This window comes from Branchiostoma lanceolatum, chromosome 6, assembly GCF_035083965.1.
Source record: "Branchiostoma lanceolatum isolate klBraLanc5 chromosome 6, klBraLanc5.hap2, whole genome shotgun sequence".
Classification (NCBI taxonomy): domain Eukaryota; kingdom Metazoa; phylum Chordata; class Leptocardii; order Amphioxiformes; family Branchiostomatidae; genus Branchiostoma; species Branchiostoma lanceolatum.
The window spans coordinates 16,144,971-16,170,267 of record NC_089727.1 but is presented as its reverse complement, the minus strand read 5'-3'; the positions used below and the strand labels follow the sequence as shown (position 1 = coordinate 16,170,267).

Genomic DNA, 25,297 nt, shown 5'->3' with positions numbered 1-25,297 from the left:
ATGGATGTCATCCACATTATCAAATCAACATGATTTCTTAAGATTTCAAAGAGTACATAAAGTGAACATATGCCACCATTGAGACAGACTTACAACATGTAGTTTTAACACTTTTATTACACAACTTCTGTTGCACAGACTAATTTACAGCCATCAGCATGCAATCTCTAAGTCAAGGTGTGAGGATTTTCATTGCAAGAGCAATAAATAATGACTTACAGTGTAGTGCTTGTAACTTAGTACCCAACGTTTAGTGATTTTGTAACAGTGACAATAAAATTAGAAGCAACAAAATATTTAAACCAGCTGAAATTGGCAAATTCAGCACCAAATTGAGCAAAATAAATCTCTTGCCAAAGTTAAAGCACTATACAGTATGTCACTCATACATAGACTCTGTCATGTCTGATATGGACTTGAATTATCTTTACATGTTTGACAAGTCCGTCATCTCTAACTCATGATGTAGGAATCCTACTTGATCAACCTGTTACAGTACTTCTCTTACAGAGGCTGGAATCGTTATTTTGGGAGAAAATGAAATAAAACACAAGTGGTTTACCTACCTACTGTATATCCGGGAACAAAACATTAAAACAAGGATGTAGCATCATGAGTACACCTTGCACTCTTTTAAAGAATACCCTGTTCTAGCTACATTGCAAACTTGTTTGGATTTCCAAATAAAACATCTCAAGAGTCACAGCATGATGGGTATTGGACCATATATATGGAACCTTATGACCTCAGACCTACTTTGGTTACAATACCACAATGGTATCTAATTTAAATACAGTTAGAAACCTTTCAAAGTGTTTACACAAATGGGGTTTATTCAGAACTACAGACTGAGATGGTATGACTTAATGTGTGCCACAAGGAAGCATGCTTGGCCCTATCATCCAACTGTTGTTAAAACACAAATCTGTTGGAGGACATGTTGAACCCCCCTCCCCCTAGCCTCCCCCACTGCTGTTGTTAAAACACAAAGCTGTTGTTAAAACACAAATCTGTTGGAGGGCATGTTGAACCCCCCTCCCCCTCCCCCACAGCTCCCTGGGGGGTTGTTCTTGTCGTCGTCGTTGTTCCTGAAGGGGATAGAAGAGGTGCACGCCTTCTGGGACTGTCTCAGGGCAAGGCTCCGGGCTTCCAACTCTTGTTCCTGCAATAGGACACATGCAATTGTAAAACACTGTAAATGCATCAAACAACTAGCCTTGAAACAACTATAACAACACTTTCTTTGTTCCTAACACCACAAAATCAACAAACTCTGGTTTATGAATGGTAACCCAAAAATCGTTTTAAGGCCTTTTTATTCTTTGTTACTGTATTGTATAAGAATCGTGTCAATGCAGCTTCTTAAATGTCTAAACAGAAAAAGAGGTACATGTAGTACATTTTTCTCTTACTCTTTATCCTTACATTTGAGATTCTTTCCCTGACAATTTAGAAGTGAACATACAGAAAGCAAAGCTTTAATGAGCGACCAGAAGACATCAGGGAACTACTTGCCTGCAGGTACAGTGCATTATCCTTTGTTATGTTATCCAGCAGGTCTTTCCTCAGGATGGGTTCAGCCACTCCATTCCCCTCAGCGAGGTTTCCCTCCATGTCTCCCAGCCTCTTGTACAAGAGAACGTACGCCGTGTCCTTTGGAAACTTCTCCGTGATGTTCCGTACCGAGTCCAGGGACGTGTACGACACCCTGCTGTCATTGAAGAGGAACCACTGATCCGACAGAGCCTTCTTATCACCCTCCTGTGCATCGGTTTCCATGGCAACTGGAGGATGGTCAGACGGCAGGTGGGAGGCGTAACAGTAGTAGTGTCCAGACTCAGACGATGTTCCAGAGTGCACGACAACAGCGCAGAGGCTGTAATTTGTGCTTGTTTCCTGAATTGCACTCTTAGCCGAATCTCCAGAGTCTATACTACATACTGGAAGCGTAAGGGCGGAGGGAACTTGTACGTTTGTAACAATCTTTTTCCTTCGCATCGTCTTAATGTCAAAGGAAAACCTCATGAGAGTGAGAATGAGGTAAGAGGGTGCGTGGCTTATCCTAATTTGCCTTTCTGCATCCTGTAGACTCTCGCACCTGTCACACTGATACTTATTATCACCATGTAGCGTTTCAGGGGCCAAGAAATACGACAGGAGGTTTTCTAAAGTCAAGGGGCTGTCTTCTAGTTCTGCACAATCCTCAGTCTGTGTTCCTGCAGATCTCATCACAGGTAGTTTGTCATTGGTTGAATTTTGAGGTGTACTCTGCACCTGATTGGATGCTACCCCCACAACAGATGAATCCTGATTGGAGGTCAGCTCACAGGAAGAGTTCTGATTGGGTACTTCAACAGGGGTTCCATCTTGGCTGTGAAAGTCCTTGTCAGGGAAGGCCAATGACAAATCTGTGAAGAGCTCTTCCTTGATAGACACGAATCCACAATTTAAACACCTGAAACTGGACATCATCTTCCCTCCGAAACACTCCTCTATGATAGTAGGAGCGTGTGGCCGTGGACTGAGCAAATGCTTTGGTTTTACAGCAGTCAGGCTGGTTGTTTCCACTGTGGGGCTACCTGAGACTGCAACCATATTGCAGTTTGGCACTTCTTGGCACTTGGACAATGAGGACGTCTCAGGAACGCTTTTCATCTTGCGAGGAGGCGTGCCAACGTCGTCGCGACAATTCTCCGTCTTGGCCATCTTGCTGGGGAGGTGGGCCTGATCTTGAGGAGACAACAGCGCCTGCGCTTTCTTCCTGGCCTTTTCTTCCTCGTCAATCCTGTCTAGAAGGTACTTGAGGAACTCTGAGCAGTCCTGTTGGGATCCGGGAGTGAACCACGGTGGACGGGCAGTGTGGAGGAAAGTTGATGGAGAATAGGCTGTCCTCTGTGAAAACCATTACAAAATTCATGATTAGTTCTTTGACAAACATTCATTCATGCATTCATTCATAATATTTAGAATAAAATTAGACTTCAATATTCACTGATGCTGATCTGTTGTCTTCTACAAAATACATGATCAGATCTTTGACAAACATTCACTCATGCATTCATTCATCAGAACAATAAAATCAGACTGTAATATACACTGATGCCAATCTGTTGTCTTCTACAGTTGAAAACTTGCCGACTGCTGCCCACCCCTGTGTCAGGGACCCCGGCAGCAGTATAATCAAATCACTGGATACTACTACTTATTCAGAAGCTCTATCTTGACTAGTAACACAGACTACTTCATGGGCCATGCAGCATACTGTGTGTCAATATAACACAAGTTTCCAAAAGAAAAGTCATCATAAATCAAGTCTTCTACTGACCTGTGTGTGAGACAGGAAAGCGAAGACATCCTGCAGCTGAGCCAGAACTCCTTTGGCACCGTTTGGCACATAGCTCAGCACCTTCATCCGGAACCTAAAAACACATCACCATTAGCTGCAGGTAACAACAACCATCTTTTAAAGGCAACCAAAGCAATATTAGGGCCAAAAAATGGAAATAAAAAAATGTTGAAGTCTTTATGGTAGTGACCTTTACTATCATTGTTTAGCACATTTGGGTAATAACTTCATACTTTTAGGATTTTAAAACCGCGCAAAAGCATGACTTCTCCGACCACGATTGTCAGTGAGTTCTCACATCATAACAATGTCCTTTTTTTTGCATCATGGACGTTGCTATACATTGTGATAGTGTTGTTAGAACTAATCATGTATAGAAATGACTAAATACATTGACTTTCAAAATCCGACTTTTCGAACCCTTATATTGCTTGGCTTTCCTTTAATTAGCCAGTATGCCAGAGTTTGTAAAACACATATCAGTCTAAATAACACACTTGGCTGCTAATGTGCATGGGGTATACTTACTTCCTGGTAAGAAAACATCACATTTTTTCTAAAAATTTCTACAAACTCATCTGTAGCATATGGGTAACGTCAAAGCAAAGCAAAGCAGAAACCTGTCACCAAAAACCCCAGACATGCCCATTAAAAGAAAAAAGGTAAAGGTAGTCCCATAGTCTTTTTGAGGCCGTAGGGGCAGTGGGTTATTATCCACTGTGTCTAGGGCATGGAAGGGGGAGCCCATCCCTCTCCTTCCACCAACGTTTTCCCTCCCCAACCTAAGTTAAGTTCCCTTTTTAGTGGAGTGAGGAGAGTCATGCCAAGTGCCTTTCCCACGGACACAACATCGGTGGCGTGTCAGGGGATTCAAACCAAGGACCTCTGGGCCAACCACTCTAACATGACGCTCCTTAAAACCCACACTGTAATGTGCAGTACTCACTCATCGGCCATGTAGAGTGCCTGTAAGACACTGTTCATGTAGCAGGTATTCCCCAGGTTCATCAGGCCTGTCTTCCCTGTCTCAGAGCGCGGCATGAACTTGGAGTGATAGCTCAGGAGGCCATTGCTCTGGGATGTCCAGGCCGACTGGCTCAGCCGGAGCTTCACCATCGCTTCAGTGGGCTTGTTCAAACCCTGTAGAAAGAAATAAAAATTAAAGTCAAACCAATTGAGATTAAGACAAATTCTAAGAGCCCTATTACCATATGATAGTGAAAATGTTCATTGGCATTTGGCACAAACAGTTATGCATAGATTCAAATATGGCTGTTGGTCACTCAAATGGCTCCAAGCACTTTGCCACAATTTGAAAATGGACATGTTTAACTTGATAAAAAATCTTGGTGCCTGCATTGTGTGTCTAGATGGATTCTGGTCACTGCACTTCAAATATATATAAATATTGTAAATGCATTTATCTTCGCGTGGTTTTTATTTTCCGCAAAGGCGAAAAAGGAGTGATGACGGTGGCTTTAAGTTTGCGGCAGTACTATTATCACATACTGCTACAGTATTAGACAAAAATGTTCGCGATGTTTTTAAGTTCGCGGTGAAATGAGATCCGCGAAAACCGCGAACATAAAACCACCGCAAACATTTTTGCATTTACAGTAATACTGGGAGACAAATTATGATATATCCTAAAAAAAGATAACGTAAGTTTTACCACAGTTTTCATATAATAAACGAGCTCACCTTGAGAGCCTCTAGTACAGGTTCATACAGATCAGGGAAGCCTGAGTGGTGGTAGATGAGACAGTGCACCAGCTCTGCCAGCCGCCCCATGCACTCAAGACTGGAGGTGCTGTCCTCTTTCTTCAGGAAATCTATCATATCCGGGACAAGGCCAACAATCTGAGGAAATATACACAGTTAGTACTGCTTAGCAAGATGAAGATGACTGTTTGAGGAAATATGTTTAAAAAATATTTGTGTGTAGTTTGCAAAGCTAAGATTTCAAGGTACATTTGTAATATAATCCTCACAGAAGATAACGTAGCAATGATATCGATAATCAGTAAAAATTGTATTCTGTGCAAATACTACTCCGTACCTCTTCAAACTTTATACAAAACAAGTGACAGACATATATGTCAAACGGAATAGAGGCAGACCTACATACATGTACACATTGTACATGTACAAGTTTATTTATCATGGAATGTCACCATCATTTATTTGATAAGTACAATAGGTTGAAGCAATATCACATGGAGCATACCTGTTTGTGACAGATAATCATAAGACAGTGCTCACCTGATGGAAAGCCTCGGGGGAGTGCTGGAAACTGAGCAGCATGTGTGACAACACAGTCAGGGCGCTGTTACGCACCACAGGGTAGCACAGACGGCCAAACACCTGTATGGGAAGATACAGAAAAACATTATTGTTAGAACATAAAACATTACATGTAGTTAAGATCTAAACATATAAAACTGTCAGCTTAAGAGCTGTTGTTACAATATCTAACTTTGAGATATACGTGTATTTGATTTTGAAATACAAAATTGGAAATCCAGAGACAGGAACGATATTTTCTCAAGTCGGTTAATCATTAATGTTTCAATTCTGCAGCTAATTGGACCTCACAATTTGAATTATTCTCAAATTTCTTTATATCATGTAGTCACAAGTACTTTGAGTTCAGGTATATAGAATAATGAATAATACCTTTTTAACATTCTCCTTTGTAATGTTAATCAGCAGTGTGTACTTCTGCACTGCAGCCAAGTTCTTCAGAAAGGCCACCAGCCATTGGTCAATGTTCTTTGCCACTGGCCAGCTCAACCAACCAATCATCCTCATCAGAGACACTTCAACATTTGCGTCACGGACTTTCGGATCTGTCACAACGCTCCGCGTGATGACCGCCAACATGTCGATGGGAACTTGGGGAACGATAGAAGCCAGCGCGACCGACGGTTCGCTTGATACCTCGACGGCAGATATCATCCCGAACACCGTCCTGAGACTCGGTAGCAAAGCGGACTGGTCCTTCTTCCAAACCACTCCCAGCAAGTTTGACACTTGTGAAACGTTCTGTATGTAGTCCTTCAAGTTTGCTTCGTTTTTCGGACTCTTCCACAAGGCCATCCTCTTCACCAGTTCCTCGCAGAACTTCACAACTGTGTCCCTGGGTATACATTGGTTAAACTCAAGAAGAAGACTACTGAGTGCCACACAGACTTCAAGACTACCGCTGTCTTGCACCAACCTTAAAGCATCGCTCTGCACTATCTTATAAATCTGCAACAAGCACGGACTTCCCCGTAACATCTTCAATCCTTCCAAGAGATACAGAAGTACGAGTTTCTCATTTGGGAAGTTTGCGGTGAAGGAGCCGCGAAAAACTCCAAGGACAAGCTTGATGTCGAAGAATTCTTCCAAGATGTCCTTGTGGTACAGTCCCCATGCGAGGAAGACCTGCATGCCGACACTGCGTATGAAGGGGGTTTCTCCTTGGAGGTTCCAGTGTGTAGCCAGGGTAAAGATGGCTTTGCCATCCTCGGCTGATATAGGCTTGCTGGCTGTGAGAAGGATTTTGCCGATGAGGGCTTTCTTCACCTTATCTGGGTGGTCGGATGAAATCACGCCCTCCAACACCTTGTCCATTGCTGTAACTGAGAGATGAAGTTTATGTCATCAATCAAATCAACATAATCTCCTTAAAGCTCTTCAAAAATATGCAATATGAACAAAAAAGGAAAGCCATGTCAACAAGATTTATGTAACAAATATACCATGTACCAATCTTATGAATTTGATTTTACTATTGTACCTGTAGGCTGTAATGTTGCAACATGAAATGTAGGAGTGATGTTGATATTTGATACAGGAAGTAGGCATCCGCAGGAATGCATGTTACTTAATTAACATAGAGGCTTTACTGTTTACAGCAGTACTTTAGTATTCATAGGAGACAAATAAATAAAGTGGAAATGGAACAGTATGGGCGTCCCTAGAATTTTCTACTGTAAACAAATCCCGTTTACCTTGTCCTCAGAAGAAGTCAAGGATTCCTGGGGCAGATTCAAATAAAAAATTTTGTTCCCGAGACTCACCAAGTCAGTGTAGCTCAGGTCAGATCAACAAATGCCCTGGGTTATTGCAACCTCTTTAGGCATTGTTCTATTATCTCTGTGTTCTAGATTTTCTATCTGTATCGTCAAAACCGACCGATACATGACGACACAAGTACTTATAATAATCACTCTGGTCGGAAAATAGCCTTCTCATAATTATGTGGTGCGTCATCCTGACAACTTATGCCTCATTTTTCAAGACTTGGACCAAATTCACCGCTCTTTTGACCCCGTATTCTAATTCCCTGATTTCATGGGGTACAGAACATGCTAAAAACACACGTACCTTCTTTGTATAATCTTCAAAACTTGGTAAAATTCGAAACGGGACGAGAAAAAGTCACATTTCCGCCGCCATGTTGCCTGGACGCAGTGCGCATGCTCGGTGAACCTTGCCCCTTATTTAAACTGTCCCAAGCGGTACGGGACAGGCACGCAGGTGTCACCAGGTGTGGTTTTACCCAAATTCTGCAAATCTAACCCTTTTTCACCCATTTTTTCAAACATTTAAAGTACCAGAACAGCCAAATGAAACTTTAACTTACCTTTCAAGCCATTTTCTTGTCCAAAGAATGGTTTTAAAGGACATATTTTTCAGTTTTGTCTGACAACAACAATAGTGGCACACCTGTGTATTTTGTTGTATCACGTGACCAAGTGCTGTGGTTACAATAAACAGGTAGACGACGGGAAGGGGTCAGTTACGTACGCAAGGGTTATCGTGCATGTTGGGGACAGGCAACAAGTGACGAATCACTCTCGCCTTTGTTTTTCAGCCCAGGAAAGATGAACTTTTGTAGATGACACAGGTGTGAAGGTGTTTTGTAGTCCTAAAGCTCACCTGGCGGCCAGAAAGATGGACGATCAAGAAACTAACGAGGTAAGAAGAAATGAAACGACTTCTGGGGCATTTGTCATGGTTGAGTGCTAACCTCTTTAGAACTTTACTTGGTAGAGATTATACATTGTAAGACGTCGTTTTATCCAAGCAAATCATTTTAAAGAAAAGACTGTGTTTCAGATATCTTTCAGTTCTGTTTTTAACACATATTGTTGATCAAAATTTCACAGCTACCCTGTTATGTTGCTTAATGTCGCATGTTATTGAAATATTGATGTTGACTGAAAAAAAAGTACACTATCATCGACTATGTGCACTACGGCCATTGTCAGTGGGTTGCAATCCATTAGTGACAATTTTTCAGGAAAGAATTTTCATTTCATCCAAGCTGAATTTAAATAGATTCTTCTAATTTCTAAATTTCTTTACAATTTGTTCCAGACTGTCCATTCTTGATCTTGACAATCATTTGATTGTGAACTTTTGTCACATTCAAAGTTACAATTAATTGTCAATCTAATATCCGTAATTTAAATCCGTACAGTAGGTTTTAAATCATGTTGCTAATACAGACTACTTTGTACAGTTGTATTAACATTGGAATGAAGACACTCAAAATTTTGTACTTCAATGGTTACATTTCTAGTCTTGCAAACTGTATTTTTTTGCTCACAACACTCAGAAAAATTTTCCTATTGACCACCAACATCTACAATTAATCAACACGCCATGTAGCTAAATTTTTTATACAACAGAAGAATGCATGATAAAAATTGTCTGCATTCCTTTATTCATTATGAAGTACATGTACTGAAAAAGTATATTTAGTGGTGTTGCGTATGTATGAGGCACTTCACAGAAAGCATTTTTTAATTCTTTTTTAATGGATGGCACATTTTTTACTGAAGATTTTCTCATTTTCTCATCAGTGATATTACCGTACTGTCATATGCATGTTGTATTGGCATCCTACTGTTTGTTAATTATAGTATCAATATCAGGTTGTTACTTGTTTCCAATAATGCAATTTTCTGGTTCCTAAATTGACTGATTGTGAACAAGAATTGCTTAAGGCTATTTTAGAGTCTCAGTTTTTGCACGCTTCTGTTCAAAAGTGCTAACTTTTACAGACAGCTTTCTTAATTTGTCAGAAACAGATTACTACCGGGCCGCTTCTAATACTCGCTTCTAGGTTTTTTTCATGGAAACTGAAGTATAAGGAGCCCAAGTACAGTAGTTAGATATTGCCACCCAGGCTAATTCCTGCATGCATCATTTGCATTTTAGGATTATCAATCTCAGCTCATGACAGCAGTCTGAATTTACCAGGTTGCCAGACTACTGTTGGTCTAAACACCAGTACACTTACATCTATTAGCCACGTACCAAACGTTGCCTACTCTCTGTAATTTAAGACCCACATTCTACAGTCCAGTTTAACTCCAGTGAAAGGGTAAAGTTGGGAAGACAGCTTATGGGACTTATGAAGCCGGGTGAACCGGTACATGTTATATCCACTGTATCCTAACATTGTGCCATATGGAATGTCATACTTTGTAAACTCTGAGGATGTATTTCAGCTATTACATGTATGAGTCCCAGTACTTGCTTGGCTCTAAATTTGTTTAAAAAAAATATCAACCTCCATTACTGGGTAACATTAATCTGCCGGGTTACATAAATCCACCAGTTTGAGATACAGTGCATTTGAGACATCTCTAGTGCAGCATCCCCAGGTATGCACACTTAGATATACAGGAGTGTGTTATACTGGGGGACGTTGGGTTGGAGCTCTGTTTGGACGTAATTTGAATTCTTTTCCGCATGGTGGAATCATGTACCCTGGTGGAATTACGTTAATAGATGTTACAGTATTAGTACAAAATTTTATACCCATTCACACAGAACTACACTCAATTCCTAGTATGCTTAAACCATTAATCTTTTGTGACATTAAGTTCATATACAGTCTTGTTCAAATCATTATATTCTTTTCATTTGGTATAACTTATTTTACTTACTGAGTTATTTTTTGTTCCTTTAACAGGTGGTGGCGTAGCTACCCTTTTGTTTACCTTTTGCATGGCACATTTCTAAGTTGTTGTAAGGAATCAGCTATCCACTGAACTTGCATGCTGGCCTACCCTCAAGCACCAATGAGTTTGCACGCAGTAAGCCAATCGGAGTACGAGACTGCCACAGGGTCAGAAAACTCTGAGTTTGACGATGACAAGGTGCTAATACAATAACCAAACATTAAATGTCATGGATATGTGTTTTCAGAAGAGTACATGCTTCCAATAGAGTTGTTTTCTTTTGCAGTTGTGTTATCTGAAATAATGAATTCCTACAAGATGAATAGCAACATTCCTAGCGCCCAAAAATAGCCCCCCCTAAATTCAAGATAACTTGAAAGCCTGAAATTCAGCTACATGTTGTTGAAAGCAGGAACAATTTGCGCAAGAAACTTGACTTTTTCCTGGATCTTTTGTATTTGAATGAATGACAAATAAAAGGGCCTACAAAGGAAAAAATGAATATCAGTTATTACAAGTCCTGATGATAATGATAAAATTACATCAACAACATTGAAATTTCTACATGCTCCTTGGGAAAATACAGGAACCTGATATGAAAACTGTTATCCATGACATTTAATCTACATGTATTTCTAAACTGACCACAACTTCCCTTCTGTAATTTTGTTGGTGTGCTGTTTGTGCTTTTGTGTGACTTAATTTGATTTTGAACTTGCCACATACACAATGTACATTTACTGTTGCTTTTTTCCAAGACTCTTTTAACTCCCTCCCTGCTGACTTATGCTGTTTACCTTGTTTTCACAACCATATAACCATCTAATCAACAGTAACTGTTTTTTGTACTTTTTGTAATACTGTCTTTAATTTTCTTCCCATACCTGATTTACTGGTAGAACTGCATACAGTAGTTCTCTTGTGTGTAATTTTTATGTTAGTTTGCATTATTCATAGCTTGGCAGGTGAGTGGTTAAACTTTACATTGTGAAATACATGACAGAATATTCATGAATACACTGTCTTGAAGCCAGGGTTACAAATGTCAAATATACCAAGTGGTGAAAGTTGTTGACTTGCAAAACATGGAAAATATCGAAAGTGTTTACTGAAGTTTAAAACTGGTTTCAACCTGCTTGCAGCGTTGTAAGTTAAGTTTGTATTTGAACTACTGAAAACAATGTAAACATTGCTTATCATGGCTGTTACAAGTGTTGTTACTGTAACAGTAACAATACTTTAGGAAATGACAACATTCAAACTCAGTCAGGATAGGATATAGAAATTAGGACTCAGTGCTTGCAGTGGTCAATGTTAAGTGCTTTACTGATGATAGAGTGGTGTTGGTTCAGGTTGCCCTTATGGTGCTATGATTGACATGGAATCAAAAGTACTTGTTTGTTTCAGCAATTAGAAATCTTGTTATGTACAATTGTGCAAGCAAGACACGAAACACAACGTGTGACGTAATGAAACAAATTTGTTAATGCTACATCTTCCTTTAAAGTTAGTATTTCCTTCCTTCCCTCTTGGTTGATTTGAGGTTAGTTTTCCTTGCCTACGCTGTTGTGATCCGTTGTCAAAGGACATGAATTAGTTGCACACAGTGTCAACATGTCAGGCTGGCAATGTTTACAATGTAAATACTGGGGGCCAGCCATGAAGCATTATAACAGACGTTAATGCTTAAAACTCCAAGTAGTTTGCAAAACATTTGTTAAATTGAGCAGGCAAAAGACATGTCAAATGTGCCATGTGTATCATTTGTGTCATATTGTGTTGATGGGGTAAAAATGATTCCTCAGGATTTCAAATTAACCTACAGTTCAGCAAAAACACCAGGTGTTAGCCCTTTACTGACTACCCTATTGAATAGGTGTGTACAATTTGCACAATACCTGGATAACTGTCAAACTATTCTGTTGCCAGGTTGTTCTTCTGACCCAAAGTATGTCTTACGCATCAAAACAGATTAGGAAATACGGTTAACTCAAAAGTAGTAAACATTAATTCTATTCTATGAAGATGTAGTATAGGTTTTGTCCATACATGGAATGAAAGAATACCATTAAGTTGACACTCAAAAGTTAGCAACTGAAATCATAAAAATGTACACTCGGTAATTGATAATGTTTATAATGTTATTGTATAGCCTTGCAACTGAAAATTTCCCACATTTTATTGTTTTTGCTAGAAATTAAAGCCCTTTTTTTCTTTTTCACGCATGACACAAAATGAATGTATCTTATGATTAAAATCAACAAGTGGTCCTAAAGTCAGAAAACTGTTAGAGAATAGCATATTAAGCATGTACATGAAGTAATCTTTTTATTTACCACCCATGACTCAGCGACATTATCTAACAGTTAGCTGCAGGTCACTCATACATGTGTAACCTGAACCTTGAAACTGTCACAAGATTGAACGCCTTTTTGTCCTGCTCAACCAATCGGAAAGACATACGAGCCCCACCCAGAGAGAACAAAAGACGACAACTTGTAATAGCAGTGTTTCTTGACTCCGGAGGTGAATACATCAGAGGTCAATTTTCTTGCGGCTACAGTTTACCATTGTTGCCATGACAGTTTGTGTGCACTTGGTTTGGTGCTCACAATAGAATAAAGTCGTTAGACGATATACAGCAAATGTGGTTCTTCCACTAGATTGGGTGGTAAATAGTAGGTTTAAAGACAGGGAAATCCACTGCAAACTTGAGGCATCGCAAAGAAACAGATTGGAAGCAAATTTTAAGTTATTAGATCAGTACATCTCACTCAAGCTAATCTGGTTACTCTCCAAGCAGAGGTAAGATCCTGGGTATTTTCGACGTATTTTCGCTGTATTTTGTACGTCTTTCTACTTTTCTACTTACTAGGGAAAAGAAGAAAGACGTACAAAATACCGCGAAAATACGTCGAAAATACCCGGATCTTATCTCTGCTTGGAGAGGAAACCTGATAACATTACTGGCTTTGATAGACCATGTTCAAACAAGAATTCTAGGTGATGTTATTTGAATAGCTCTATTTTAATATGTCTGTAAATGAAAATGAAGAAGGACTCAGAATCTAGTGTGCCAAAAGAAAAATTACAAATGAGTGTAAGCTACATCTTTTGGGGAAAATATTTACACTTCTTACGAAGCAAATTCGGTTTACATAAGAATGACAGAAAATTTGATACCTCCAAGTAGAATCATTATGATCTAAAGACACCAGGTGAGCTTGAATCCTTTTGTTGTGCAAAATGCTAAAGCTACAGATTATTCTATGAACATGTAGCTGGTGTAATGTAACAGTTGTGCTTAGAGTCAATTCCATGTCACCGAGAGGGTTTTCAGATGATATTGCTAATAGGTTTGAACAATTTTAGAGAAAAGACTATTTCAGTCAAAATAATTCCAGACTGTGCAAACAATTAGAAATGAAAGTTTGAACATGTTTGAACTCATCTATATATTTTGGAAATATTATGAAAGTATTTGCACAAATATCTCTTTATTTAGAACAATTTTCAAACATCTGTGTGATTGTTTCACAGTTGGAACATGTTCCAACATTTTGCATCATTCTCAAAATGGTAGATTTGGGTTATTGCCCCCATAACAGTAGGTGCTAATCACGCTCTATTGTCTGCCTCTGTATATTTTTAGATTTCACGTCTGGACACTGGCAACTCCTTTGTCTTGAGGTGTCTATGCATGGCACCTATGCCTAATCCCCTATACTTTGAAGGGATGTGCGAATTGGCCTGTTCCCAGCCCACTGACCCAGTTATACCATGTTTTTAGAATGTTGGAACATGTTCAAACAAATGATCAATCTATGTTGCAACAGTTTAGAAACTAATACAAATAATGTGTTCAATGTTGGAAATTTGTTTAACCTGTTGGAACACAGCAGAAAATATTTAGAACATCAAATAAATGTTGGAAATTGTTCTTAACAGTTACTTATCTCACATAGATTGTTACAAAGGTTTTGTAAATGTTAGAACAAAAGGCAACAAACACCCTCTGGGTAATGTGGAATTGACTCTACAACTGAAAAGAAAAAGTTCAGCGATTGTACTTAATGTTACAACTGAAAAGAAAAAGATTTCACCAGTAGTGATAAGAGGCAAAATTATAAAGAAGGCAAGGGACACTCCTATCTAATAGGCCCTATACTAAGCAAAAGCCTTTGCTCAAATACCTTTATTATCTCCATGAAAAATGGAGATATAGTTTTGGGTGTGTCTGTTTGTTTGTGTTTCCGCACTACTCTAGTCAGCATAACTCAAGAACCTCTTGATGGATTACAATGATATTTGGTATGTAGGCGGGTGTTGTGAAGCCGAAATTCAAGGTTGATTTTGGACCCCCTGGTATGTGACCTTGGTACTGCAGCAGAACTTCAATTATTGTATCTTTTGACATGGACGTGCTATGGTCTTGATTTTTTTGGAGGCAGATAGCTTGTGATATAATAAAGAAGTGGTGTAGGTTTGGGCCCCCTAGCAGCTTGCTCTAGTTTATATTGAAAACATCCTGTACTGTGTCTCTGTTGTCCAAGAATTAGGGGTATGAAAAATTCTAGTTCTTTCCACGGTCTTACTCTTTGGCCTGGTAACAGACATACCCTTGGTGCTGACGCCTCAGATGTTGTAAACAATTAAGAACGCCAAACGTTTCCTGGTTTGGGAATTCTTACCTGCAACTTAAGCGTGCGGAACTGCTTCTTTAAACTTGACCTCTACTACAATAAAGCTTTTGTACAAATGAGGTACCAGGGCAATTGAAACAGACAGCACTGTAAGTCACTTTCCTGCATCAAAGAAACACCGTATGAATAGCACAAATTGTCCCCATTCCATCAAGAAGTGTTAGTTAGAAAGGTTACTTAAGATGGACCTACCCTTTCCTTAGAATCCATGTAGTTTGTTATGGCCATACCGGAGAGATATTCCCAGTCTTCTAAAGAAGATCTAAATATACATTCAGATACGTGTACCGCCGAGAGGTATGGAAATAGATGCTTAAATGCGAACGACAGCTTTGATTGATTTAACCACTGTATTGCATGTTACTGTTGTATCCTTTGGATCAGGTGATCCCTGATTAATGCAGCATATAGTGCACAGGAATGGGGCAGACAAAAGGTGGCTGTCCTTAACAATCACAGCATCGGTCTTATCCCTAATTAAAACAGACACAAACAACTGTCAGGGGGCGGTCTGCTCATTCAGATATCCTGTCTGTGATTTTATTCTAACGAATAAGGGCGTCACGTTGCTATCCGCGGTAAACAATTGTAACACCAGGGTTACACGAATCAATAGAGTCAGGCAAAAAGACGGTTCAGTTGGAATATAGACCGCATCGTTTAGGCACGGTTAGTGTTTAACGGACACAATGAACATGGATCATTCGTGGATAGAGAGAAGGGATGTTAGCGGGAAGACCTCGAGGAGTAGAAGTAGGAGTAAAAGCAGGAGTAGAACGAGTAGGAGTAGAACGAGCGAGAAATCAGACAAGTCTATAGCCGTCCTCGACCAGCCTCGGAAGAGTTGGTGGTTCCTTGTCAGGGTAAGTCATTACGTTCTGTGTCTCTTCTACTGTCAGAGTTTTTCAGTCCAATCTGTCTCTTAAAGGTAAAGGTAAAGCAGGCATCCTCAATTGAGGTGAAGCATGATGCTTTTTCAAGTAGCAAGTGGTAGTGCAATGCGGCTTTGCCACGGCTCGCGTTTTTGGCCAAGCACACCGGGTCACCCCTACTCTCCTCGATAAGTGTGTTGGGTTCTTTTACGTGCAGAGGTTTGACGCTTGAGGCTTACGCCCAAAGCTCCCTCATACACGGGGCTGCCGGCTTTACGTCACCATCCGAAATGACGAATGCAATCCCTTACAACATGTCCGAGCTTCAGTTGTTGATATGACATGAAATAAGGCAATAATCAAGTCAAACACTTTTTGGTCAATAATTAGAATTTATCTGTGTCTGAAAAGCTATTCAATAATGTTTTGGAAGACTTCATCTTCTACTGTCTAATTTTTATCCAAAAATTTCTTCAACTGGAGCTTTTTGTGGTGCTGAAGGACTTTCCAGTGGACATACCACACGTTTGATAAAGTATCTTGTTTGATGGCTTAAAGTTTGTTTTAAAATCTTTTATCCATTTAACAATGAAAACATCCATGTTGAAACTTGAACTTATGCTACAGAATATATATCACAGAATTTATCACAAGCACACGTGAGAACAATTGGTGTTCAACTCATGCAAGTTTGATACAGCATTCTTGGATCCTTGACTTGTACTCCATCTAGAGATACTCTAATACTGTTCCTATAACAATTTGGCAGCACAAAACATGTGTATGACACATTGCTTAACATTAACCTTTAGCACACTGAAGTAACTGTTTGGCTATGAATTCTCCATTGGTTACAGGTTAGGCAGTAGGGAGAAGATTAAAAGATTTCCTCTTGTTTGTATTTCTTAAACCCTGAAATAGATACAAGCAAACAGAAGAGATTTTATGAACATCCAGGAATTATATATTTCAGTGGTGTATTCTTGAATTGTAAGGACATACTGGTTTGATCTAACACTTCTATAAAAGGTTATTGAAGGTATCTTCTTACATTTGGCCTTTTCCAAAAGGACTCTGTAACACCGGCTTCAAGACTATGTATGTGAAAGTTTTAAAGTATACCAGAGGCTATCTTAAGAGATTAGTACTCTCATGGCTGCCTGTGTACTTTATCATTTTAAAAGCATTTGGGACTTTAGTAACACCTGCGTCTATCTTTCAGTCTAACGGAGGCACGCCAAATATGGAAGGCGGGGATGACGTGCCCCTAAAGCCATTTAGCAGGAAGCTTCCCCCGCTAAATATTCCAAACGGCGTAGAGGCCTACCTTCCCGGGAACGATTTGAACGGAACGTTGCTTATGCCACCCGACCTGATCAAGAAGAAGAAGAGAAAGAAGAAGAAAAAGTCTCTGGAGGTGAAAGGATCCAAGATGCCGTTGACGCCGCGGGATCCACCCCCACCGCCGCCGCCACCCCCTCCCCCGCCTCCTCCCGTGCCAAAGCGTATCGACTACGTGTTAGTTTACAGGAACCCGGACTTGGACGTAGAGAAGGACTACAAGTGGGAGAGGAGGATCGCAGACAGGCAGAAGTTTTCACAGAAGATGAGGGAGGAGGGTCTGGAGATGGAGGATGAGGAGATCGGGGATAACATGGTGGTGAAGATCCACTGTCCCTTCGAGAAACTCAGCCGGGAAGCTGAGAAGGTGAAGCTGGAGATGCCATTAGCAGGGGTAAGTACATGTACACACTGAACATCTTGTGTCGTAGCTACTGCATCAACATTGTATTAATCAATAATTAATCTCTTTTGAAGACTACGTCAAGACATCCTAAATTGTCTTAACCTCATTAACATATCTATTCAGAGTTTGGGTATAAAACCTGGTTTTCCAGTCCTATCCTTAGTCACTGACGAAAGACAGCGGATGCTGCCTGAAACGTCTGACTGTTTCAAAATTTTATCCAGTTGCTTGAGTGATTATTTTTGAAGGAACATTGTATTCAGTTTCTTTTTCCTTTCATATTACGTTGCTGTCAGCTGTATATGATTTCCTTTTGGTTCTTTCGTTTTTCACATTATGTTGTGCCATTAGTTCATGAAATGTAGTAAAGAAATTAAGTTCAGAAGGAAAAAAATAATTTTCATCTTAAAATTGCCAATGTTGTAAATGCTCAGTTATGTGAGCTTTTGCTTGCTATGTTCATATTATAGAAAGGTCTGGCCATGGGAATATATACTTGCCAATAAAATAAATGTCCACTGCAGCCTACATTCAGGCCATGTCATTCACAAATCAGATGCTGGCCTAGAAATCACAATTCAATTTAACCACAATTTGGTTAATTCATCATGGTGCCTTTATTTGAATTGATATTTTGAAAGAATTAGGTTGTATAGGAAAACCTTTAATAGCATGACCCTTGTCACTGAGAGGTTTTTCACTGAATGACTAATTATGATTTATAAGAAAAACAGTTGCATTGATGTTAAACTTTTTAATTGTCAATGACTAGTACTTATCCTGAAAACATGATTATTTTAATCAGCCAAAGATCCCTCTTTCCATACCCATTGACTCTGGGAAAGAGAAAGGTTTCAGAAAGGGAAAGACAATATTATATTGTTGGATGAATTCTGTTAAATCATGAGGAAGGTCATTTTTATCCAATCTGACAAAAGACTTAACATTTCCTTGTAATCAATTTCAATAAACGAAATTTCAAAGCTAGGAACAGCTCTGCTACGTAAGTGTAATCATAATTTTGTGGCTTTCTTTTTTCAAAACATTTTCTTTACAGACTTTGTAACTTAAAGATTCATAAAGCCTCAGTGCATAGTCTCTGTTTCTGATCACAATCACGATAGACAACGTTTATGATATGATATTGAAAAAATCTAAATATAGATAATGATATGATGAATGCGTAAATATGATTTAAATATCAGCATTCTTTTATCAAGTAGAAAGTGCTGAACAAATTACTGGTGTCCAAAATACGTGGCAATGCACAGGCATGCATCACCGGGTAGTGTCGTAAACACTTGTAACTAGGTGGGGTAAACACGCAATTCAGTTATGGCCATCACTGAAACCAGCAGCAGGTACTAAAATATTCATACCCGCGGGGCCCTGGTGGGTGGAGATGTATTGTTTTGATGTATATTGGGTGTGAGCAGTGTTGGTATATCAAGTCCCAAGTGACCTTTACATTAAATGGCCATTTTGTGGCAGTAGTGAGATACAGATATGTTCATTTTGTTTATCGATTACATCTACATGTACTTGTAACGTTGCTGACTCGGAATTCATTCTTTTTTAACAAGATTGGGTCTGTCAGCTCAAGAGGCTTAAAACTTTTTATGCTGAATAGATACAAAAATTCCTGCCAGCCTACCTGCCGAAGTGTCATATCTTATTACAGCAGAATATTTGTGTTAGTCATAAAACGGTATATTTTCATAGGAGTGAATGAGTTACGTTGTTTGTGGAGTACAAGATGATCTAGTTGCATAAATATTTGATGGTCAATTCTGACAGCAACAATCAATCATAGATTCCTGAGATGATCTTTTTCATGTTTCCTCTACAAGGTCATGATCAATAACAGGTGTAGTTAAGCCCCCCTCTTACTAGACCCGCGGCACGCTGGCGGCGTCGCTGTGTCCTAAAATGGATTTGTGTTACCCTTGACTTTATAATGGGAATTTCATTCAAAACGTACACGAATGACCAAAAAGACAGCAAAACACACAAAGCTTAAAAAGATTCGTTTTTTGTCGATGTAATTCTTTGCATGCTTTGTCAATTCGATCGGCCGCAGCGACGCAGCCAGCGTGCCGCGGGTCCAGTGAGAGGGGGGCTTTAGGTGCTTACCAGTACTGGGTACCGGTTCAATGCCTCAAAAATCATCTAGTTACAGGACTTGGTCTAAAATACCATGCCAGTCAATCAATGTACATTGTACGTCAATGCACATCATAATGTGCAACATGTAAATATTCTACCATATCATTCCCTGTATTCCACATTGCTCAACCTATACTGCTAATAATAAAGTCAATTGTTAGAATCATCTTTTGTGCTTTTACAATACTATCAATTCCAATGCAGATCCTTATTTTTGCTATAGCCATTTTGGGATTAAGATTTTTCTAGATTGAAAAGACACCAGAAATATGTTAGCATGATCAATGGCAGTATATAGCTGTTTTTTATGATGAAGGTGTTATCCTTACTGCCATCATATCAACATTCATTGTGATGTTTTTATTTATTTCATTCCTTCAGGCCAAAATAGAGAAGAAACCATACAGAGGTTTGCTGGGCAGACTTCACCAATATCTGGAAACTGACGATGAAGGTAAGATTGTACGATAATTTCTTGTATGATAATATGTTTGTCTTTGACTTTTCTTCAGCTGTACAATATCAATATACAGGCATATCAAAACTGGAGATATACCCATCTTTGTTGTACGAGATTTGATCCTACATAATTATCTCACTATGTCCTTTTGATGTTCAGTTAGCCTGTATGATTGTTGAAATGTTTCCATGTTTTAAACAGTGTCACTCACTGTATTATGAGTGTACATGTACATGTTGTATGTATTCATCTCTCTGTCCATATGGAAATAACTCCAAAGAGACTGATACAGTTTTCTGAACATTCTGATTGTTTGCAAGAACAGTTTTCTGATAGTGTGTGTAAATTTTGTGTGTTATTGTTTGTATTTGTATGCTACCAATATCATGTAACTCATGTGCGCTCACTTGTTTGTCTCATTTTCCACCGCCACCTCTGATGTGTGATAGACCTGGGTACGGTGTTGTCTGTTGATCTTGTCAATCATTGTTGTGTCCTTGCATGTTCACAAGAGACTTCCTCAGTGACTGTGTGTAAAATCTTTCATTTTGTGAAACTTTTGTAGCAGATGTTTGTTTCAAAAACACTTCTGTACAAGAAGATTGTTTCAGTCCTATATACATGTATAACAGTTATATGTTGGTTGCACAATTGAAAATAAGGCATGGATTATACAAACATGTAAATATCATTATTGTTTGACAACTGCTGTCAATGCACTGAAACCTTCTGTCACCATGTATTTGTGTATCTGTGTGTGCATCTATGCATTCAGTGCTCTAGTCACTACTTTATTGTTTAGTCACATGCAATGTACAAGGCACAATATGCCCCTATTTGTCGTTTGATAGCACAGAATTCTGCTTACATTCATAGATTACTAAGTTCAACCGATCAGGAGGAAAGTTGTTTATTGTCCAATCACTACTTTTGCAGCTGATTACGTCAGCGCACCCTTCGAGCATAGCAAGCGCTTCCTCTTCCATGGCATCGAAAATGAAGACACTTTCTTCAGACCAGCTACAAGGTCTTTGTTGGTAAGTGATTTCCCTTCTTAAGTAAGACAGCACAGAGAAGTCTTTCTTTATGTATGTTCTAATAAAAAAAATACATCATGCAAATTGTGTTCTTGTTGTGTTGTGCTGCTTGATCTTTGCTGACTGAATTGGTCATACACTGTACATGTATCTTGGACAGATGGGTGAATTTTGCCCAAAATTTACTAAATTTTTGTTGCTTCCAGGTTCACCACATTTTGATCAACATTGACATCAGGGAAACCAAGAGAGAAGATGATGGGATGAGAGCAAAAGGTACATGTACACCCCAAACACATGTCAGCTTAACAGCTTTCCCACTAATTATAACAGTTCGATTTGAGTTGCATTTACATTTTAGTCAGCCCTTAAGGTAAACCTAATGATATTAAACTTTTGAATAACAACGGCAAAACATACACTCTTTATGGACAGGTGTGCTTAAAACTACCAATGCTACTGTTCCAACTAACCAAACTGCTGGTAGTCATATTGTGGACCATACAAGTGGGAACAGCACCGCTAAGTCTGGCATCACTACTGATGTTGCACAAACAACTGGCGCTCCTAAAGGGGTTGTGTCGTTTGATAACAGCGCTTTCGTTCACCACGAGAGTGATAACATTGCTACCGATCATGAGGCAAGTAACCGACACGCCGTTGTCCACGGTTCGAGCATTAGAGCGCTACAAGGGGCCAATCCGCTCCCTGAACTTGTCATGTGTCCTAAAGGGCTTCCATACCTGCTGATGAGGGGCTCGTACCAGGATGCCTTCATCCTCCACGACGAGTCGGAGATCGAGTACGAAGATGAGGACGAGAACAAGAACCGCAAGCGGCGCAGGAAGGGACCGTCGGAGTGGGACTACCGCGAGGACCCGCGGCAAGACCTGAACGAGACGTGGACGCTGTGGACCAAGTACCAACCTATGTGGAGGATCAGGAACTACTTTGGGGAGAAGATCGGGTTCTACTTTGCCTGGCAGGGGACCCTGATCACCACACTGTGGTTCCCCACCTTTTTGGGACTGTGCATCTTCTTCTATGGGCTGTACCTCAGGTGGGTGGTAAAACGGTATTTCTTAGCTCTTAACACAAAGCAGTGAAGACTTTAGGGTCTTACGGATGATCTTGCACCAGATATGCCATGTTTTGACATTCATAGTGTCCATTAAGTATTGTTTGTAAAGAGGAAGGTTGCTTTTTTGTGAATTGGCAATGCATATATGTATTTAGAGTAATTAGCAAACAGGTGTGTGTAGACTGGGATTTCTTTAGCTCTCAACAAAAGTAGTGAAGAATTAAGGGTCTTAAAGATGGTGTTTCACCAGATTTGTCATGTTTCAACATCTACAGTCAAACCTGCCCAAGGCGACCACCTGGCGGACCGAGCAAAAACGGTCGCGATGGACAGGTGGTCGCCATGAAGAGGATTCCACTGACATGTTTCCAGGTCGAGGTTTTCAAATACAGTACGTAAATGGATGGAAAATTATGTGGATTTAGACAGCATGACCCCCACCAGGCTCAATTCTCATTGACAGAAAGATGCTACAAAAATTACATTTTCCGTTATCTATTGTATACCGCTACATCGTGTACAAATTTTCGTCATAATTTTGACTACAAAACAATGGTTGCCTCGATGATCTCGCATTCACACGTTACATTAAATAGTACACACGCACATCATCGAAGTTTTAAGGCCTAAGACAAATCCCTAGAAAACACCTGCTGACCGCAGCCTTTTTTTGGGGCGCCGACCGCTGGATAAAAGGGGCAAAAAATTTTCGATCTGACAACTAGAGATGAAAACGGAACGGTGTGATTTCGTCTCGCCGCGCCGCCAAGCTCTGTGCGACCGCATCGAAAGGTAAGTGCAACCAGAACGCACAGCGTCCAATAAAGGTTTGTGAGATTCATGGAAATAAAAAGAAAATAAAAATATTAATTTTCATCAATAACTAGAGTATTTGTAAATGTTCATACACAAAAGCATCGTGTTTTAGAAAAGTCAGCGAACGCCAAATCCGGGCCGCGCCAAATCCAAGATGGCGTCGGGACCAAGGAACAGCATGTCTCGCCCGATGTTTTGCCTGCCGCGAAGTCATTTTTCGGCGGAATTTAGTAAGACACAGACACATTTTTGTTGAAAATACAAGAAATAGATGGTAATTTCTGTGAAATATGACTTTTTGACGCCATGCACTACGTATTCGTTTTGAAAATTGAGTTTAAACCGAAGTGGGTTTACGGTTGAAACTATAAGATTACGATAGGCACAACAACATCACAAACATTTATCTTTAAGATGTTTATAGGGGGAACGTTTTATTAAAACACTTCATGAAGGAATCGATGCTATAACATTGCTGTTCCATATATTTTTGTCCTTATTTTTGTCCTTCAAAGTCTTGAAAACATTTTCGTGAAATCCGACAGCAAAATGATCCGATGTCACCACACGCTTGAAAATTGGGCGGCCGCCATGGGCAGGGATTGTGCTCTGTGCGGTCCCAATTCGTGGCGGTCGCGGTCGCGTCGGACAGGTGGTCGTCTTGGGCAGGCAGCTTAATGCTTGTGCCTATGGGGAAAATTTTTGGGACCGAGAAAAAGCGGTCACCATGGCCAGGTGGTCGCGTTGAAAAGGTGGTCGCCTAGGCAGGTTTGACTGTATATGCAATGTTGTAATGAGTGAAGTTGGTTGTTGTTGATGTATATGCATATTACTTAGAAGAAGTACGCAGAAAAGGATACAACTTTACTTGTGTGAGATTATTACAGAAGCGCTTAGATTTCAAGGTTGATCACACATATAATATTGTCTGACAACAATGAAATTTAATGTCATTTTCTAATTTTTCAGTATCCTGAGGTACCAGAATGGCAGGGAGCTGCAGACAGAGGTCCCTGACACCAACTCATCCTTAATTAACGGCACACAAGCAGCATCTAACCAAACTGACACAAGTCTGCTCTCAAAGTAAGTCTTCTGCATACTTGTAGTTTGAAGGTTAGACATCCAGGTACTAGTAAGATATGCCAAAAATAGTTACTCCAGCTACTGGATAAAATTTTGAAACAGTCAGACGTTTCAGACAGCATTCGCTATTTTTCATCAGTGACTAACAATAGGACTGAAAACCAGATTTCATACCAAAACTCTGAATAGTTATGTTAATGAGGTTAAGACACTTTAGAATGTCTTGACATAGTCTTCAAAAGAAGATTGATTCTTGTAAAACTTGTAGTTTACTTTTGAAAAAACTGTTGTTCCATAGTTGAATGGTGAACATGGCTCTATAAGATAGACAAATGTTGAAAAAGTCAAACAAATGTGTTGTGCAGTTTGATATTCTTACACTGTCTGTGACATCTGTATCAGAAAAGGTATCAGAAAAGTTGAAGCTCTTGAGGTGTTGGCAAGATATGATACTTGCACCTGGGTTCAAAACACTATTAAGTAGCTCTTTTGCAATCAAAAGCAATGTGAAAATATGATTTACCAGTAATTGAATGATATTTCTTTAGTCCCCGTTTTATTTACAATGTTTGTAACATTAAACTTTACAAACCTTCACTGGAAAGTGACCAATTGCTTTTCCTCTATTCTCTAGTATTGCAGACTTTGCTGAGGACACATTAGGTATCATAAAGGAGTCTTTTGATAATGCAGCTACACCATACTTTGCACTGGTCATATGTCTGTGGGGTAAGTACATGTTGTCGTGCGGTCATTTCAACAATTTAGTTATAAAATGAAAAGGAAAGTTAACATGGCTTATAGTAGTATCAATGATGGTGAAATGTGTGCCACTGGGAAAGAAAACCTGATTAAGAGTCAAGGTTTAGTTGAAACCAACTTTGAATATTTAAAAAAAATTAAAAAATTGTAATAAAAAAATCTTTTGACAGACATTGAATGATTAACCACTCTTGAATTGTTTTAGATCACTACTTAACATTCTTTTCCAAAGTAAGAAATATTCAGTTGTTAAAAG

The 25,297-nt window shown here is 39.5% G+C and overlaps 2 protein-coding genes across 17 annotated transcripts in view; one reads left to right on the top strand and one right to left on the bottom strand.

Moving 5' to 3' along the window:
• Nucleotides 1-99: 99 nt before the first annotated feature.
• LOC136436842 (ubiquitin carboxyl-terminal hydrolase 38-like) lies at nt 100-7,838 on the bottom strand. 3 transcript variants are annotated; one of them, XM_066431215.1, is made up of 8 exons: nt 7,721-7,838; nt 6,023-6,972; nt 5,609-5,710; nt 5,048-5,206; nt 4,293-4,486; nt 3,326-3,419; nt 1,516-2,892; nt 100-1,162 (listed from the first exon to the last, which is right to left on the bottom strand). In XM_066431215.1, exons 2-8 carry the CDS (start codon nt 6,962-6,964, stop codon nt 998-1,000), a joined length of 3,033 nt encoding a protein of 1,010 aa, XP_066287312.1. In that variant the 5' UTR covers nt 6,965-6,972; nt 7,721-7,838; the 3' UTR covers nt 100-997. The 3 variants fall into 3 exon arrangements, with proteins under 3 accessions (XP_066287312.1, XP_066287314.1, XP_066287313.1); XM_066431217.1 differs by having other exon boundaries at nt 6,023-6,966; nt 7,721-7,815; XM_066431216.1 differs by lacking the exon at nt 7,721-7,838 and adding an exon at nt 7,345-7,366.
• LOC136436841 (anoctamin-4-like) overlaps nt 7,834-25,297 on the top strand; it is a 29,522-nt gene continuing 12,058 nt past the window's right edge. For 6 of the 14 annotated variants that reach the window (XM_066431202.1, XM_066431208.1, XM_066431206.1 and 3 more), the window contains exons 1-8: nt 15,327-15,877; nt 17,109-17,621; nt 20,181-20,253; nt 21,196-21,296; nt 21,503-21,572; nt 22,029-22,356; nt 24,163-24,279; nt 24,914-25,008. In XM_066431202.1, coding sequence (XP_066287299.1) covers nt 15,704-15,877; nt 17,109-17,621; nt 20,181-20,253; nt 21,196-21,296; nt 21,503-21,572; nt 22,029-22,356; nt 24,163-24,279; nt 24,914-25,008 — 1,471 coding nt within the window. In that variant the 5' untranslated portion in view covers nt 15,327-15,703. Of the gene's footprint in view, nt 7,884-8,210; nt 8,315-10,287; nt 10,510-15,325; nt 15,878-17,108; nt 17,622-20,180; nt 20,254-21,195; nt 21,297-21,502; nt 21,573-22,028; nt 22,357-24,162; nt 24,280-24,913; nt 25,009-25,297 lie in introns of those variants that run through there. The other 8 variants (XM_066431201.1, XM_066431204.1, XM_066431200.1 and 5 more) reach the window with 6 other exon arrangements.